Source organism: Pan paniscus, chromosome 7 (assembly GCF_029289425.2).
Source record: "Pan paniscus chromosome 7, NHGRI_mPanPan1-v2.0_pri, whole genome shotgun sequence".
Classification (NCBI taxonomy): Eukaryota; Metazoa; Chordata; class Mammalia; order Primates; family Hominidae; genus Pan; species Pan paniscus.
The window spans coordinates 47,067,472-47,086,472 of NC_073256.2; the positions used below are offsets into that span (position 1 = coordinate 47,067,472).

General features: G+C 35.9%; 1 protein-coding gene across 5 annotated transcripts in view; it reads left to right on the top strand.

The window, feature by feature from the left end:
- FZD3 (frizzled class receptor 3) overlaps positions 1 to 19,001 on the top strand; it is an 83,104-nt gene that overhangs the window by 34,789 nt on the left and 29,314 nt on the right. For 4 of the 5 annotated variants that reach the window (XM_034965899.3, XM_003830781.5, XM_003830780.4 and 1 more), the window contains one exon: positions 1,374 to 2,391. The exons of the other annotated variant lie outside the window; for it this stretch is intronic. In XM_034965899.3, the coding sequence (XP_034821790.1) occupies positions 1,374 to 2,391 (1,018 nt within the window). The remainder of the gene's footprint in view (positions 1 to 1,373; positions 2,392 to 19,001) is intronic. 5 annotated transcript variants of the gene reach the window in all.

Consider the following 19,001-nt stretch of genomic DNA (forward strand, 5'->3'; position numbering starts at 1 on the left):
CCCTCTAGGAGTCCAGGGAAGAAATATTTATGGCTCAGACTGGGCACCAGCAGGGGAGGAAATGAGAAGAGTTCGGTTTCTTGATATGTTACAAAGTAGAATCACAGGAAATGCTGGTAGATTGTGATGTGTATATGAAAGATAAGGGACATCAGGATAACCCCAAGGTTTTTGGCCTGAGCAGCTAGAAGTATAGAATAACCATTTATGGAGATGGGGAAACCTGAGGAGTGGAAGTCAAGAATTTGCTTTCAGAAGGGTTGAGGATTGAGGTGCCTATTAGATATCTAAGTGTATATGTTGAGTTGGCAGTTAGATATACAAATATATCCATAGGTATATTAGTATTGGGTAACATGGGAAAATTGTAGTGTTTGCATGGTTTTAAATTTTATGTTAATGTTTATACACACACACACACACACACACACACTCAAACACACATTTCTGCAACGTGCTTACCTCTCCAGTCTCATCTCCTGCCACAAGTCATGCATACTTTATATTCCAGCAATAACACACCCTGTTCAAACATCTATGCCTATGCTTATATTTGCTTACTAGAATGCTGATTGGCTTACTGCTAATACTGATTTAAAATCCTGTATTGGGGGACTGTGAAGTCTTTCATAGTTCCTTCCCCTTATGTAACTAATCTCTGTCTTTATCATTATCATTTTTGTACCTTATATAGATTTTAATTGCTAGCAGAGTGTCACACTGCTATATTTTGTGTATGTTGTGTTTATAAGTATGTGTCTCCTTCTGGATTCAAGGATAGAGATCTGTATTTTTATCTTTTTAACTCCTGGCATATTCAGGGTTCCAGTAAATACTTGATTGCAATACATTCTGTCATTTGGCTTTATAATTCTCTGTGAAGAAAATGGTTTGTATTAGAAAATTTGAAAGATTTGAAGATACTAATCAGCTACAGCGTAAAGTTATGTATGTGTTTGGCAAACTTAATGATAGTTTCTTAGAAACTATTTGATGCATATAAAACAGTAAACAGCTAGTTACTGGGAGTCTGAAGTCTTAGAAACAGATATTGGCAAAAAAATTAAAGATGAAGGGAATTCATGACAACGGTCTCCTTAGTTGCATAAATGTCTGCAACACAACCTTGTTTTCTTTGTCTCGAGGCTATCATACTTTTTCAAGACATACAACTAGTATTTTTTGCTCAACTGTCGAAAATCTAGTTGTATGGACCACAAACAAGATATCACCATTTACTTTATTTCTACATATTACATTTGCTCTCCAGGAATAAATAAGGTTGTGAGTGCCAGATTTGGAAATCCAAACTGTTAGATCGTGATAGATTTCCCCATAAGTAAAAATAGTTCTCATCTTGTTTTGTTTTTTAGGTTCCCAGATTGTGATGAGCCATATCCTCGACTTGTGGATCTGAATTTAGCTGGAGAACCAACTGAAGGAGCCCCAGTGGCAGTGCAGAGAGACTATGGTTTTTGGTGTCCCCGAGAGTTAAAAATTGATCCTGATCTGGGTTATTCTTTTCTGCATGTGCGTGATTGTTCACCTCCTTGTCCAAATATGTACTTCAGAAGAGAAGAACTGTCATTTGCTCGCTATTTCATAGGATTGATTTCAATCATTTGCCTCTCGGCCACATTGTTTACTTTTTTAACTTTTTTGATTGATGTCACAAGATTCCGTTATCCTGAAAGGCCTATTATATTTTATGCAGTCTGCTACATGATGGTATCCTTAATTTTCTTCATTGGATTTTTGCTTGAAGATCGAGTAGCCTGCAATGCATCCATCCCTGCACAATATAAGGCTTCCACAGTGACACAAGGATCTCATAATAAAGCCTGTACCATGCTTTTTATGATACTCTATTTTTTTACTATGGCTGGCAGTGTATGGTGGGTAATTCTTACCATCACATGGTTTTTAGCAGCTGTGCCAAAGTGGGGTAGTGAAGCTATTGAGAAGAAAGCATTGCTGTTTCATGCCAGTGCATGGGGCATCCCCGGAACTCTAACCATCATCCTTTTAGCGATGAATAAAATTGAAGGTGACAATATTAGTGGCGTGTGTTTTGTTGGCCTCTACGATGTTGATGCATTGAGATATTTTGTTCTTGCTCCCCTCTGCCTGTATGTGGTAGTTGGGGTTTCTCTCCTCTTAGCTGGCATTATATCCCTAAACAGAGTTCGAATTGAGATTCCATTAGAAAAGGAGAACCAAGATAAATTAGTGAAGTTTATGATCCGGATTGGTGTTTTCAGCATTCTTTATCTCGTACCACTCTTGGTTGTAATTGGATGCTACTTTTATGAGCAAGCTTACCGGGGCATCTGGGAAACAACGTGGATACAAGAACGCTGCAGAGAATATCACATTCCATGTCCGTATCAGGTAAGGGAAACCTTGTTACAAATTTCAGAATATATGATAATGAAACAAAAGCATATTACTATAATGAGTTAATATCAGCTGTTTTTTGAAATGTCATGAACCTTCAACTTGTACATTAACATTTTAAGGATGAGATGACAAATATGTTGTAGTAAATATGTAATACACATATTTGATAGACATCTTCATTTTAAAAGATGACTTAACAAGTCTACACTATGGGCTTTTAAGCAGTGTATGTCTATTGGTGATTTTTTTTTTTCTCCAGAAGTGTGCAGTTTCGTGGGGGAGAAGCACTTTACCAACGTTTATAAAAATTTGCTTTTTATGGGAATTTTACTGATGCTCAGGTTAGAAATTGTTTTATTAATAGCAGTTTTGCAAAAGTAACAAGATGCAAGTATAAAAACTCAATGATCTTGATTTTTCTTCTTTGCATACTGAATATTTTGTGATTTCTTTTTCAGTTTAAAGAGTTCAGAGCCTCTGGTAGTCTTAGAATTATGGAATTTTAAATCTAGAAAGAACTTTAGAGATCATTTATTCAGATTCCCTCTGTAATTTAGAGTTCTTAAACATCTAGTATCTTATTTGAAGCTTTGAAATGTTAAGTGACTTGTTCTTGAGTAGTAAATGAACAGCTGGGATTTAGTCTTAGATAAATGTAGTCAAGGAAAATAGATCAGAGGAGTTAATGCTAAGTATTTCTCTCTTATCTTTAGTACTTCTAGAATCTGTGTTCCTACTATTACCCTACCTTGTTTTATATATTTATGATTATTATTTAGAAACAGAGTCTTACTAGAATGCAATGGCATGATCATAGCTCACTGCAGCTTCAAACTCCAAGAGCTCAAGCAATCCTCCTGCCTCAGCCTCCCAATTAGCTAGGACTACAGGTGTGCACCACCATGCCCAGCTAATTTTTTATTTCATTTTTTTAAGAGATGGGGTTTCACTTGTTGCCCAGGCTAGTCTCGAACTCCTGGCCTCAAGTGATCTTCCCTTCTGGACCTCCCCAGATGCTGGTATTAACAGGCGTTAGCCACCATGCCAGCCTCTCTTCTTTCTTTTAAAACAAGTTTTCTTAAAAGAGTACTCTAATGTGGTGTCTCCTGTTCATCATTTTCCAGATTTCCTCTTATAAAAGTGCACCAGCCACCTTTCCCTCTCCTCCAACCTTTGTTACTCTAATACTTTTAAATACCTTTATTGACGTACTTAAGGATTACAGATAACTTTTGTTTACTAGTCTGTTTCCCCTACTACTATACTCTGAACTCTTTGCAAGAAGAACTTTTTTGTTTTTTAAAGACATTCTGTAGATGATAGTAATGATATTGTGGGTATATTGCTTGAGAAGAGGGGACATTTTTAAGACATGGTAACGGAAATGTACATTTAAGAAATGGTTACTGCTACAGAGAGTATGGGGTTAGCACATAATAAATGCTGATACATTTTTGATCACTGAGAATGCCAATTTCCCTTTTATTTTGGTATAAATAGTCCTATACAAATGATATTTTATCATTATATAATATTAGCTACTGACTTTTTAAAAAATAAACCAACTCATAACTTAGAGACTAGGAAAAAATGAATAATTGAAATTCCATTCAATTTCTTGCCAGAACTGCTTACTAAAAGCTCTTAATATGAGTTTTCAGACCTAAAGGTAAATAATCCAGTTTTCCCTCTGAGAGAGAGATGTTGAGTTATATTTTATGCTTCCCCATGTCAGTTTCTAGGATTCTAAATTATTATTTTAGGGCTATTGAAGAAATAATGTTTGACCATGAAATAATGGTCTTAAAAAATACCAGACCTCAAACATGTAAATCAGTAGAGTAGTTGGGATGCTGCTTTTTTCATGACATACCTAGAATTCTTTTAGCATCTTTAGAACCAGTTTGAGCTACACTGAAATATATCTGTGTGTGTGTGTCTGTGTGTGTGTGTGTGTGTGTGTGTGTGTGTGTGTGTTGGGGGGATTAATAGTGTTTTCTAAGAAATATTTTCAACATACAGAAATGAATAACAAATGATGGTAATAACATAGGTATTAAACTGTAAGCTGGAGTAGGAGTCCTAGCTTCTTTTCTTACTTTCATTAATTACTTAACTTTGTAACCTTGGATGAACTTCACCTCCCTCTGCTTCAGTTCCTCATAATATGAGGATAGTAATGAATCTACCTCCTAGGGTTGTTTTTAGGATTATGCATGTAAATACTTAGAAGTGTGGCTGCTAGTCTATGGCCACACCACCCTGAATGCTCCCGATGTCTTCTGATCTCGGAAGCTAAGCAGGGTCGGGCCTGGTTAGTACTTGGATGGGAGCAGTGTGGCTACTACATAATAAGTGCTCAAAATGTTGGCTCTATATTGTCTATTATTGTTGTTGCTACCATTATTTACATATAGATACGTTTTTTAAAAGCCACCTAGTACTAAGCTTTAGCAAATGCAATATTTGCTTCAGACTTTTTAAAGAAGTCATAGATTTAGCTGAAACTTCCTGTGTACCCTTCCCTAATCCTGTTCCTCTTATTCACTCCCCAGAGACAACCATCATCGTGAATTTGGACTTGTTCATTCCCATAAAAGCCTGTACAATTACCAATACATACATAGTTACAAAAATGTTTGTTTTACCCAGTACATAAACTATATCACACATACATGTATTTCTTTGACTAAATTCTTTAACTCAACATTTTGTTTTTGAGTTGCATTTATTTTAATACTGCAACTCTATTTTTTAAAATGTTTCCTTTTACTAATATAAAGGAAATGTATAACATATTTCAAATATATAGAGATATAGAAAATAAATATCCATGTACTCACAACCCAACTACCTTGAAATCTTGAAATTACGGCCTATGTATCTGTATCTGTTTGTGTACCTATGTATCTAATATTAAAGATACAGTTGATACCTCCTCTGTTCCTTTCCATATTTCCATTCCTCTTCTTCCTCCCTCCCTAGAGAAACCCTTCTCATAAATACAGTATTTTTCATTCTCCTGAATATTTTTATACTGTCGCTGAGTGTTTATCCATAAAATTTGCTGTTAGGCAAGTTTTAAAAATGTATATATGTGAGATCATTCTGTAGCTCATTTTTTAACTCAGTTTTATGTTTTTGAGAATATATATGTTGATATGTGTACTGATAATTTGTTTTAACTGCAGTGGAATATGCTATTGTATAACTATACTGCAATTTATTCACTCATTTATTGATGAATTATATAGTTGTTTCTAATTTTTTGTTGTAAGCCATTTTTCAGTGAATATTCTTGTAACACTTTCATTTCTTAAATATGAACAAGAGTTTCTACTGGAATTTTTGCATTGTAGGCTATAAGCATGTTCAACTTAAGTGGTTATTTTAATTTATACGCACACCAGAATATGAGTTTCCCCTTTGTCCCCATTTTGGCACTCTCAGGCTTCTAAATTTTTGCCAGACTTTGAAATAATATCTCAATTCTGTAGTAATTTACCTTTTCCTTATTATACGTAAGGTTGAATGTGTTTTCGTATGTTTATTGGCCATTTGGGGTTTCTCTGTGATTTACCTATTTGTTATCTTTGTCCATTGCTCTGTTAGGTTATTTGCTTTTTACTGTTTAAATATTATTGGTTTTCTTTGTCAGTCATTTGCGTTACAGATATTTTCTGCTTTGTGGCTTGTCTTTTCACTTTATTTGTGCTTTCTTAGTCTTTTGTGTTTTAAGGTAATCCTTCCCTGCCATTAAAGTCATTAAAATGGCCTGCTGTATTTTTTCTAGCAGTTTCTACAATTTGCTTTTTTGATTCATATCTCTAATCCCATAAAATTTATTTTTGTGAATGTTGTAAGGAACACAATTTTATTTTTCCATATGGATAAGACATGTGCTTTCTGCATCATTTATCAAATAGTTCATCTATTTCAATTGTAATGCAACCTCTGTCATGCACAAGTTTCATTTTTAGGCTCTCTCATTTGTATAACCATGTGTCAACTCCACATCTTCTTTACCTTGTTCTTCTTCTTCAAAACTATTTTAGCTATTCTTGGTACTTTGCTCTTCTGTATGAATTTTAAAATCAATTTTCCATGAAAAACACTGTCAGGATTTTCATTGAAATTGTTTTTGATTTGTAAATGAATCTGGGGAACATTGCCATTTTTGCAATACTGAGTTTTAATATCTTGTTTATTTACATTTTTATTCATTAAATTGGTTATTGATGGTGTACAGGCATGCCATTTAAAAATTTTTTAATTTATTTATTGTGACAAAGTCTCACTCTGTTGCCTAGGTTGGAATGCAGTGGCAGTCATAGTTCTCTGTAACCATGAACTCCCAGGCTCGAGTGATCCTCCTGCCTCATCCCCCCAAGTAGGTGGGGCTTACAGGCATGTGCTACCATGCTTGGCTAACTTTTTTTTTTTTTGTAGAGATGGGGTCTCCCTGTGTTGCCCAGGCTGGTCTTAAGTGATCCTTCCACCTTGGCTTTCTAAAGACTGGGATTATAGGTGTGAGCTACTGTGCCTGGCCTGATTTATTTTGTGTATTGGTTTTATATCAGACATCCTTGTTGAACTCCTATTAGTTCTGATTGTGTATGGATTCTCTTAGATATTCTTTCTAGAAATCATGTTGTTTGCAAATAGGGACAAATTTGTCTCACTTGCTTTCCACTTTCTATATTTCATGTAAGAGCTGCCTACTCTTGGAAAGGATTTGCGCATCCTCCTGTAAAACTCTGTCCTCATATCTTTGAAGTAAAAGGAAAGAAGTTGGTTAAGAAAGTAGATTTTTGTAAGTTACCATTTAATCTCTTCAATACTAATGGTTTTATTCAGGTCTTTTATTTCTTCTTGAGGCATTTTTTGTCATTTATATTTTTCTGGAACATTATTTCATCTAACTTTTTAAATACATTAGCATAAATTTGTTCATTTTTAAAATGTTTTTACCATTTGAGTTTTTGCTCCTAATAAATATGTTCTTTTTTTCCCCCCATGATCAATCTTGTTAAAGGATTTTTCTTTTTTTTTTCTTTTAGTAGAGATGGGGTCTTGTTATGCTGTCCAGGCAGGTCTCAAACTCCTGGCCTCAGGGATCCTCCCTCTTCAGCCTCCCAAAGCACTGGGATAACAGGCCTGAGCCACTGCTCCCACCAAAGATTATCTTTTTAATTCAATTATTTCTTGTCTTATTTCATCCCTACTGCTTTCTTTAGAATTACTTTGTTTTTCTAGATTCTTGAATTGAAAGCTTAACTCATTTATTGTCAATATTTTAAAATGTATCTTAAAAATACATTTAATAGTTACTTTAAATTTAACCAAAAGACCATTATTAACCAGGTTGGTCATTCACACTCATTCTGTCTTCTGAACTTAACTTTAAGTAACTTTATGTTTGTTTTGTTTTGTTCTGTTTTGTTTGAGAACCTTTATTTATTGAAGTTTGGGTATCTCTGGGTTTTTGTTCTTCACAGAAAGGTCCCCTCACAAAGCTGATGGAAAGGGATGTTTTTTACCCTAACATCTCATGGGTTAGTAACACTTGGATACGTTTTAAAAATTCCCTCCAACGTGTATTTTTTTTTCTAGGATTTCCTTTCTCTTTAGCATAATAATTCAGAGACTGTTCTGGAAGATAGTGCTGGTGTGGCTAAAGTTTTATTCTATATGTGAGTCCCATGAATTCCTTTGTGATTCTTGTGCTTTCCAATCTTGCTTCCATAAATAGATGTTGAGTTAAACCTGGCCTGTTCAAAAAAGATAAAGTACTATAAACATGAACTCTTATTTGTATAGACTTCATTGTGGGTAAAATCTGTGATTGCTGATATCCACAACAGCCTTTTCAAATAGATAGCATGGCTTCATTCCTGCCATTCAAAAGCATTTAAAGCAGAAAGAAGTAATGTGTCTTACATAGTTACATTAGCTTAAGGATCAGCAAACTATAGCCCATCTGAACTGTAGCCTACAGATAAACTAGAAGACCAGCGACCTGTTTTTTTAATTGTAGTTTTATAGACGCACACACACATTATGTATACGTTCTCATTTTAACCATTTTTAAGTGTACAGTTCTGTGACATTAAGTAAATTCACATTGTGCAACCATCACCTCCATCCATTTCCAGTAACTTTTTCATCTTTTCAAACTGAGAAGACTTAGCAACATGGTAAGACCCCATTTCTATAAAAAATATAAAAATTAGCCAGGCATGTTGGCATGTGCCTGTAGTCCTAGCTACTCGGGAGGCTGAGGCAGGAGAATAGTTTGAGCCCAAGAGGTCAAGGCTTCAGAGAGCTGTGATTGCACCACTGCACTCCAGCCTAGGTGACAGAGCGAGACCCTATCTCAATAAAAATCAATCAGTCAATCAATCAGTGAGACTCTGTACCCATTAAACAATAACTCCCCATTCTTCTTCCCCACATCCCCTGTCAACTACCATTCTACTTTGTCTCTATTAATTTAATTCTAGATATCTCATATAAATGGAATTATACAATAATTTGCCCTACTTTGATTTTAATATTCAGATATTAGGATATTAATATTTGTTTTTGTTCAGAATTTATTTTTAGAGGAATCTTATACAGACTTCTGAATTGAGCACCAGTGATGTGAAATTTTTATATTGAAGTAATAACCACACATACTTGAATAAAGATCTGCTGTTACTGAGTGTGCCTTATAGAACACTTAGTAGGCGCTGATGATAATTCCTAATAAGAAGTTTTTTAAATGTTTTAAGCAATGATGGAGCAGTCTCTTCAGGTGACTTAGAGAAAATATTTGAATATATTTGCTTAAAAACCAGTAAGGTTGCTTAACAGTTATCTCTCACATTACAGAAACTTTCAAATATCTGAAAAAATTAGTTCCTGAATTTTTTATCATGTTTTTTCAAAATACCAATTGGGTTTAGTGCAAATTGCATGAATGTAAATTCATAATTTGAAGAAAAATTGGCTGGGTGTAAGGTATTTTAAAATGAGTGTTCTCGCTGAAAACAGTTTCACTGGCTTTTTTTTCTGTTTTCTAAATAAAATTGTAGGTTTTAGCACAGTTTTAGATTGACAGAAAAATTGTGATGATAACACAGTGAGTTCCCATATGCCTTGTACCAGTTTTCCCTGTTATTAACATCTTATATCACTATGGTACATCTGTTATAATTGGCTAACCAATAGTGATACATTATTATTAACTAAAGTTCATACTTTATTCAGATTTCCTTAGTTTTTATCTAATGTCCTATTTCTGTTCTAAGATCCCATCCAGGAGATGACATGTAGTAGTCATGTCTCCTTGGCCTCCTCTTGGCTATGACAGTCTTTCAGCCTCTCTTTGTTTTTGATGTCACTACCTAGATTTTAAAATACTATACCAACCATTTTTAGCAAGAACACTCATTTTTAATGTTTATTAAATAATACTTGAAAAGTAGTATTGAATGCCTAAATTCTGAATTAATTATGAAATATAGTCTGAGTAGTCAGAGTAATATTTCACAATTTAAAAACTGGTTTATTTCTAGAATACTTTTTTATATTGTGTATTTTAAAATAACAGATCAGTAATTTTACAGATATTTGGGTTTTTTCGGTCTAATAATAATTTCCTCTACTTTTAGTGCCTTCTAAGAGTTTCAGAGTATCCTGTGAAAGTTACAGTTTTTAAAGATTCTTGATATTTCTAGAAAAGATTTTGAATTTAGCATAATATTCGTTAAAAATGTGGGCTTTAAAATCAGACAGGCTGGGTTTATGACTTGTTGCTACCATTCCTTCATGTAAAATGCAGAAAATAATATGTTAAATACAGTAATATCTACCTCATGGGTGGCAATGAAGATTAAATGAGAAATATAAACCTCTTACCGGAGTGCTTTGCACAAAGTAAAATTTCGATATTAACTCCTGTTATTACAAGTACATAATTCTTGAGGCTTTACAAAGGATTATCCTATACTCTGTACTAGAGTCATTTTTTTCTTTTAAACATCTATTTTGAAAAGCACGTTTCCTTCCTTTCCTAAAATGCCCCTTCATTTTTTTCATCTCTTTCATCCATCTAATTTAATGCAGTATGTCCCAAGGAATTTTGACAATAGAACATTTATTTCGGTAACAGAAATGTGTTACCATAGTACAGGCAGCTTAGCCAAGACTGTCAAATTCACATTACAGCCATTTGTAGAATTCTTTAAAAATTATTTTTATAGTCCGGGCGCAGTGGCTCATGCCTGTAATCCCAGCACTTTGGGAGGCCAAGGAGGGTGGATCATCTGAGGTTGGGAGTTCCAGACCAGCCTGACCAATGTGGTGAAAGCCTATCTGTACTAAAAATACAAAAATTAGCCAGGCTGTGGTGGCACACGCCTATAATCCCAGCTACTCAGGAGGCTGAGGCAGGAGAATTGCTTGAACCCAAGAGGTGGAGGTTGCAGTGAGCCAAGTTTGTATCACTGCATTCCAGCCTGGGCGGCAGGGAGACCCTGTCTCAAAAAAAAAAATTATTTTTATAGAAAACAAACAAAAAATATTATTTCTGTTCTTCTGAGTACACAAGGCATCCCATCTGTTGTTTTATCTAGTCTTGATTCAGAAAAATACAAAAATAGCAGAATAACATTAAATCTAATTTGTTATGATTTTAGCTTCATTTTCTGATGAGTCTTTCCCTTTACCAGGCAGTTCCAAAAGGAATCAGAATTGTTTATGAAAGGACCATGAGGGAAATGGGTATGTTTTACGCTGCCAACATTAGACAATGAGTAATTCTTTTGTATAAATATGTAGTACTACTAACCTTTTTTTTGTTTTTGTACTAATCTTTAAATTGGTAAATATCCTGCCTACCTATGACTTCCTAGGGCCAAACCTCAAAATTATTTCGTTTCTGTAATAGAGGAAAAGAATGAGAATTCTGTATTTCTTGTTTTGCCAGAAAATATTACAGAATACGATATGAAGGAAACATAGACTATTATAGAAATTTATAGAAACTGTAATACTGTTATGTCCTGGTTGTAAAATACTGTCAAATGACACTTTTGGATAAATATGATAAAATATACAAGTTATTATTCTGGCCTCTGTTAAACAGAATAACCTAAGTTGTGTGTTCAGTTTAAGTCTTCACTGCAGAAATACCTGATATGCAAATAGTTTATACATTTTTAGGAGAAAATTCAATGTACTTGCCATTATCTACAGTAGGGCATGGCAAACTGTAAAAGATCAGATAATAAATATTTTAGATATTGCTGGCCATTAGTTTTTGCTGCAGCTACTCAGCTTTGCTGCTATGGTACAACTACTCAGCTTTGCTGCTGTGGTACAAAAGCAGCCATAGACAGTAAGTCAGCAAATGGAAGGAAGTATTCCAATAAAGCTTTATTTGTAGAAACAGGCATTGCGACAGATTTGGCCTTCAGGCTGTAGTTTGTTGACCCCTCATCTATAGCAAGTATTATTCTATGTCATCTTTGATCATTCTTTTATAACAGTGGTTGGTGACCTATGACATTTTTCTGTCCCATATAAATTGTCACTGTTGCATTCTCATTTCTACTTTTGAGGATTCAGCCTTTTACTCTACTGCATAATAGTATTAAACATATTTAATATAGGCCAGGCGTGGTGGCTCACGCCTGCGATCCCAGCACTTTGGGAGGCCGAGGTGGGCAGATCACCTGAGGTCAGGAGTTCAAGACCAGCCTGACCAATATGGTGAAACCCCGACTCTACTAAAAATACAAAAATTAGCTGGGCGTGGTGGCGGGCACCTGTAATCCCAGCTACGTAGGAGGCTGAGGCAGGAGAATCACTTGAACCCAGGAGGCAGAGGTTTCAGTGAGCCAAGATTGCGCCACTGCACTCCAGCCTGGGCGACAAGAGTGAAACTCTTGTCTCCAAAATAATAATAATAATAATAATTCAATATAATCTAGTACTGTTATCACTATAGTAAATAAATAAAAATGAATTCTAACCTATCACTATAATAACATGTAAATAAGACATATTTCCAGTAATCTTTGAAGGCATTACCATACCAATTTAAGGAAATAATTTTAGTATTTTATGAGAATAGTAGAGTAGAAGCAACATAGTTTAATAATCATAGTTGCTTACAGTTTTTTAAGTTATATGCTGTGTGTCATGTCCTATGCTCAACAATTTACACACATCATCTCATTTAATCCTCACATTAGCCCAGTAAGTTATATTGTACTCAGTTTTACAAATGAGAAAACTTGAGTCTCATATATTTATACAGTTTATCCCAAGTCATACAGTAAGTTACAGAGCTGGGATGTGAACTGATTCCAAAGCCTACAGACTTAACATCATTTTACACCTCTTCATATGCAAAAAACACAGGTCTGAGTATTTGGAGAGACATCATATAGTTCTGGCTATATCTCTAACTAGTTTTGTGTCTTTAGGCTAGTCACTAAGTTTATACTTTCTTCATCTCTAAAATTTTAGGGGATTGGATTGAATAATCTGTAGGGGTTTTTTCTCAGGTCTAATATTAAATGAATCTAGAAACTATTCTCCCATAAACCACAACTTGTTTTTCCCCTTTTATAAAATTCATTCATTAATGCAAAACCATTTGTTATATATGTTATATATTTTATATATATATTATATATTTTGGCATATTGATAGTTGCTGGAGAAGCAACTGTGAATAAAATACAGCCTCTGCCCTACAGTTCATAGCCTAGTAAGAGAAAATAAACATGGAAATCACATGGTTCTGTCACTAAAGAACAGTTTTTAGTTCTTACTCTCTCGTCTCTTAAAAAAATACGGAGAAACCTAGTAAAAATAAAGATACCTTCAGGAATATGATAGTTATACCCTATATCAGGGATCCCCTACCCCCGGGCAATGGACCAGTATAGGTCCACACAGCAGGAAGTGAGTGGTGGGTGAGCCAGCAAAGCTTCATCTGTATTTACTTCCCATCGCTTGCATTACTGCCTGAGCCTCCTGACAGGTAAGCAGCAGCATTAGATTCTCATAGGAGCGCGAACCCTGTTGTGAGCTGTGCATGTGAGGAATCTAGGTTGCATGCACCATTTATTGACTAGTTCATCTTTTCTCCACTGATCTATAATACTGCCTTAGTCATATATCAAGTTCCCATATGTGAAATTTGTTTTGCTGTTCTAGTTGAGGGTCTATTTTTCTGTCCCAGTGCTACATTGTCTTAATTACTATAACATAATAAGCCGTTATATTTGATAGGACAAGTGGGTGACTTTTCAAAGCATAATAACAGTAAAGGTTGCTAAGCAGTGTAGTGTAGTTAAAAAGTACGCAAAAGTGGGAATCAGAAGACCTCCATTCAGGAACTGTTGTCACTTACCAGTTGTATGACAGACTCTGTATGAACCTGATGAATAGTTCATTTTTATGTGGGCTTTAGGTGACCATAGGCTTGATATAAGTCAATATTTTGCAATGAATTTATTTAAAAAAATAAAAGCAAACCCAATGCAATATGTACTTCTATTAGTAAAGTATAGATTCCTCTTGATAGGGAAAGAAGCCAAGGACTCTGCCAACCTGATTCAAAGCTAAGGTCTCAAAAACAAGTATTGAATTTAGGCCATCACAATAATTTTAAAAAAATACCTCAAGTGTTCTTTTTTTGCAGGGTATTTCACCCTTAGCATGAGTAGTTTTTTTTTTCTATTTAATTAAAAATAATTTAAGCCCTGGGGTCTTTGGTGGATTGTGTATCTAAATAGAAAAATCAAAACGCAGGTAAATGGTTTTTATATGGTGGTTGAAAGGAGTTATTGCAACTCTGTAGATTAAATCCAAGCAGTGTTAGTGGAGATCAGTGATTCAGAAGATAGTGAATGTAGGCTATTTATAGCTAGCCAGGCTGTTGTAGAACAGGGACAGTCCTCAAGACCCAGGGCTTACAGCAAGTAGATGCTGATGTGTCCCTTTTTTGCCAGGTATTCTCCAGGTAGATCAAAGAAATACATCAGGTAAGTTTTGTTTTGTTTTGTTTTTTCTGAGACAGAGTCTCGCTCTGTCACCCAGGCTGGAGTGCAATGGCACGATCTCGGCTCACTGCAACCTCCGCCTCCTGGGTTCAAGCTATTCTCATGTCTCAGCCTTCCGAGTAGCTGGGATTACAGGCGCCCACCACCACACCAGGCTAATTTTTGTATTTTTAGAGACAGGGTTTCACCATATTGGTCAGGTTGGCCTTGAACTCCTGACCTCAGGTGATCCACTGGCCTCGGCCTCCCAAAGTGCTGGGATATATCAGGTAAGTTTTTTCCAATTGCAAATGTGATATAACATCAATAGGAATATAACGTTTTCAGGAACACTTAAAAAGAATACTTGACAGTTTTCTTATTTGTCCATTTTAATTATGCAAGGAACTGAAATATTTTGTGAGTTTTTTCTTTAAAAATTCTATAGCCAAGTGTGGTGGCTTACACCTGTAATCCTAGCACTTTGGGAGGCCAAGACAGGTTGATTACTTGAGGTCAGGAGTTTGAGACCAGTCTGGCCAACATGGTGAAACCTTGTGTCTACTAAAAATACAAAAATTAGCTGGGCGTGGTGGCGGGTGCCTGTAATCCCAGATACTCAGGAGGCCGAGGCAGGAGAATCCTTTGAACCTGGGAGGTGGAGGTTGCAGTGAGCCGAGAATTGCACCACTGCACTCCAGCCTGGGCGACAGAGTGAGCCCCTTTCAATAAATAAATAAATAAAATTCAGTTTATTATAGGGCTTTTTAAAAATAGAAACTAAACACTGTATCCCATTTCCTTTATTCAAATATTTTTCTTTAGTAGGCTTTGCCTTTCTAGCTAGTATATGGCCTGTTTTACGTACTAACAACCTCACTATTTTTGTGTCTCTGTGTGATTTATAAGTAGATAATAATGTATTCTCCTTCTTCTTCTTTGTTCTTCATTTATAAGGGGACACTCCTTCTTTATAGCAGTAGCTTGGCTCTTCTTCCTCAGTGTCTTGGCCCTCTGGCTCCAACACTCTGCCTGTGGCATCTTCAAAAAACAGGTGTTATTTGAGTTGCTTTCACACTGTATCCCTGCCATGGGCAGTGCTGACTTGTCTTTTCTGGAATTTTGGCTTTAACCAGAACCCTGTAATGCAAAATGTTCTGTGTTACATCCCTGCTGTCTTCCAAATCTTCTTGCCTAATTGGAGGTTTTGGTTGTTGCTATTCCTGATTTTGTTTTTAGCGCTCCTTCCCGCTTATTCAAGCATTTATGTTACGTGAACAATATTTCTAATTTACACAGACAGTGCAGTTTAAGGTGCTAAAGAATCGAAATTGGAAGATAGGGTTTCTCTCCTAGGCTCTCTGTTTTCTTTCCTTTCTCCCTTTTTTCTGTATAATCTTATCCAGTCCCATGTTTCAGACTATACAGCCCAACCTTGTTTCTGTGCTCCAAAATATCTATTTACATGACACTTTCTTTTGAAAGTCTACAAAGCATTTCAAACTTAGTATGTCTAAAACACAGCTCTGAATTTTTCTCAAATCTGCTTCCTGCATCGCGTTCCCAGTTCTGCTCCATTCAGTAAATGGCATCATTATCCGCTAGTTGTTCAGATCCAAATTTGGAGCTATCTTTGGACCCTCTCTTTCTCACATATCTCAGATCCAATCCTTCAGCTTCTCAGTACCTCCACCTCTACCTTAGTCCAAGCCATTCAGTAATTCACAATGGCCTTCCTATTCACCTTCATGCTTCTACTTTTGTTTCTTTAGTTTATTTTCAACACAGTAGCCAGAGCAAGTTTTAAAAACATAAGCGAGATCATGTTGCTGGTTTGTACAAAACCCTCCAGTGGCTTCCTGTTACTCTTAGAATGAAATCCTTTTTTTTTTTTAACCACTCCCTGCAGTGCCATATATGACTGGACCCCTACCTCCTTCTTTGACTTCGTCTCCTACCATTTCTCTTCCATCCATGCTCACTTTTAGCCTTGCTGGCCTCTGTGTTATTGTTCTTCAGAGACAGCAAACTTGTTCTGTCAGGATTATTGTTATTGCTGTTTCTTCTGCCTAAATCCCTACTTAAATGTCATGTCCTTGAAGAAGCCTTTACTGACCACTTTGATCTAAAATTGCTTGCTGGCCGGCCGCTGCGGCTCACTCCTTAATCCTAGCACTTTCGGAGGCTGAGGTGGGTGGATCACCTGAGGTAGGGAGTTCGAGACCAGCCTGACCAAAATGGTGAAACCCCATCTCTACTAAAAATACAAAAATTAGCTGGGCCTAGTGGCGCATGCCTGTAATCCCAGCTACTCGGGAGGCTGATGCAGGAGAATCGCTTGAACCCAGGAGGCAGAGGTTGCAGTGAGCCAAGATCCTGCCACTGCACTCCAGCCTGGGCACAACAGAGTGAGACTTGGTCTCAAAAAATGAAATAAATAAAATAAAATAGCTTGCCCATCCACTACCACACCACACCCACACACGCTATCCCCTACCTTGTGTTTTAGTTCTTGTTGCTACCTGAAATTGTAAGATTTCTTTAGTTCCTATACATTGATAGCACTGCACCCTTACCCTGCTCTACAGTGTAAGTTCAACAAGGGCAGAGAATTTTCTGACTATTTGCTGTTATGTCTTTTGTAAAAGGTCATGGTAGCACTCAGTATTTAAGTGACTGAGTTAATTAGCTGTGTGACCTTGCAGATCAGTTCACTTCCCTAGAGTTTGATTGCATCTGTAAACAAAGGGATGAGTTGGATAGGATGTATCTCTAAGGATAGGATTTAGACTCTAGATGATCAGTCATCTAGAATTGAAGACAACCTTGAAGTCATGAAGTTCAAGCCTCTTATTTTATAAAAAGTGATTTGACTTATGTCACGTTGCTCAGGCCAGTGCTCTTCACATCACACAATTGTTCTAATTCTGCAATCAACTGTGATTAGCTCTCTTTATCTTTTTTCATTACAATTCTTAGTTTTAATTTTTATGTTCTTTGCCTTCATCCTCTTCATCATATTACTTACGTAAGTCACCTCTTTACAAATAATTATTTTTCTTCAGTTAGTCCTTGTTTTCTCACCATTTATTGAGTATAAGCCAGTGTGATTTGAAGTCTGCTTCCCAGCTTTCATTCTTTGCCTTGCCACACTCCACTGTTTTTTTTTTTTTTTTTTTTTTGAGATGGAGTGTCACTCTGTCACCCATGCTGGAGTGCAGTGGCGCAGTCTCGGCTCACTGCACCCTCTGCCTCCCAGGTTCAAACAGTTCTCTTGCCTCAGCTTCCCGAGCAGCTGGGATTGCAGGCACCTGCCACCACGCCTGGCTAATTATTGTATTTTTGGTAGAGACAGTGTTTCGCCATGTTGGCCAGGCTGATCTCGAACTCCTGACCTCAAGTGATGTGCTCGCCTTGGCCTCCCAAAGTGCTGGGATTACAGGCATGAGTCACCGTGCCTGGCCCACACTCTACTTTTATGAGATTTTCTCTTTTTGTAAGCCAAAAAAAAAAAATGTATACAGTCATGGTTAACATGTATATTTTAACTAATATGATAGATTTTTTAATCATGGAAAAGGAAAATAACTTTTGTAGCAAAACTAGTCTCTAATTCCCCAGTAAAGTTTTTCCAGCTTAATAGGCTCATAGGCTATTAGAATAAACCTTAGAATTTACCTATTCCAACTCCTTAATTTTCAGTGGGGGAGATATATCTATCAGCTTAGAAAACACTGAGGTAAACAAAAATAAACAGTTCTTCAGGACTTCTCAGAACCTTGAATATATTAATGTATAATCCCTCCGGGTGAGGAGGAGGCTCATAATACCCAAATTTTATTTTACCGCAGAGTATGATACTCTGCGGTAAAATAAAATCGGATAAAATATGGATTACCTGTTAATATCTTCTGGGATAGTAGTGCTCCTAAAACACATTTTTGAATATTTATTAGGTGTCAAACACAGTTCTAAGTACTTTAAGCTTCTCAACCTGTTTTATCTGCTACATTCATGTGTTCCTCCTTAATATGATGTGAATATCTGCCTTTAAGAAGTAGTAGTATGCCATATTGGAGAATACATATTGGAAAATGCAAGAAAGGATGTGTTTGTGTATGCAGAATATAAGTCCTAGGTATTGATTCATTTAGAAATTTATTGTGTTTTCTATCTAGTTGATCATTGATTTATTTATATAGCTTACTTTACATATTTATGATATTCACTATATACTGTAGATTAAATATCAGTATAATTTTTGATAATTTCTTAGAGCAATTCATTTGTAGAACATTTGTTGATATCTATCATAATATAAATTTACATTGTATCTCATGAACTTTTGGCATTCCATTAATACAGTAAAAGTTTTCCTGGTTAAATGTTTTGTCAATTTTGATTATACACGTATAGTCTTTTCCACTTTTTAAAAAGTCCAAAATATGTGGGAAGAAAATGATAAAACATACTCAGAGTAAAAGCCCCTTTACCCCTGCAAATCAATATAACCACAATTTACGTTTTTCCATACTTTTTGATCCCTATGTGTCTAGTC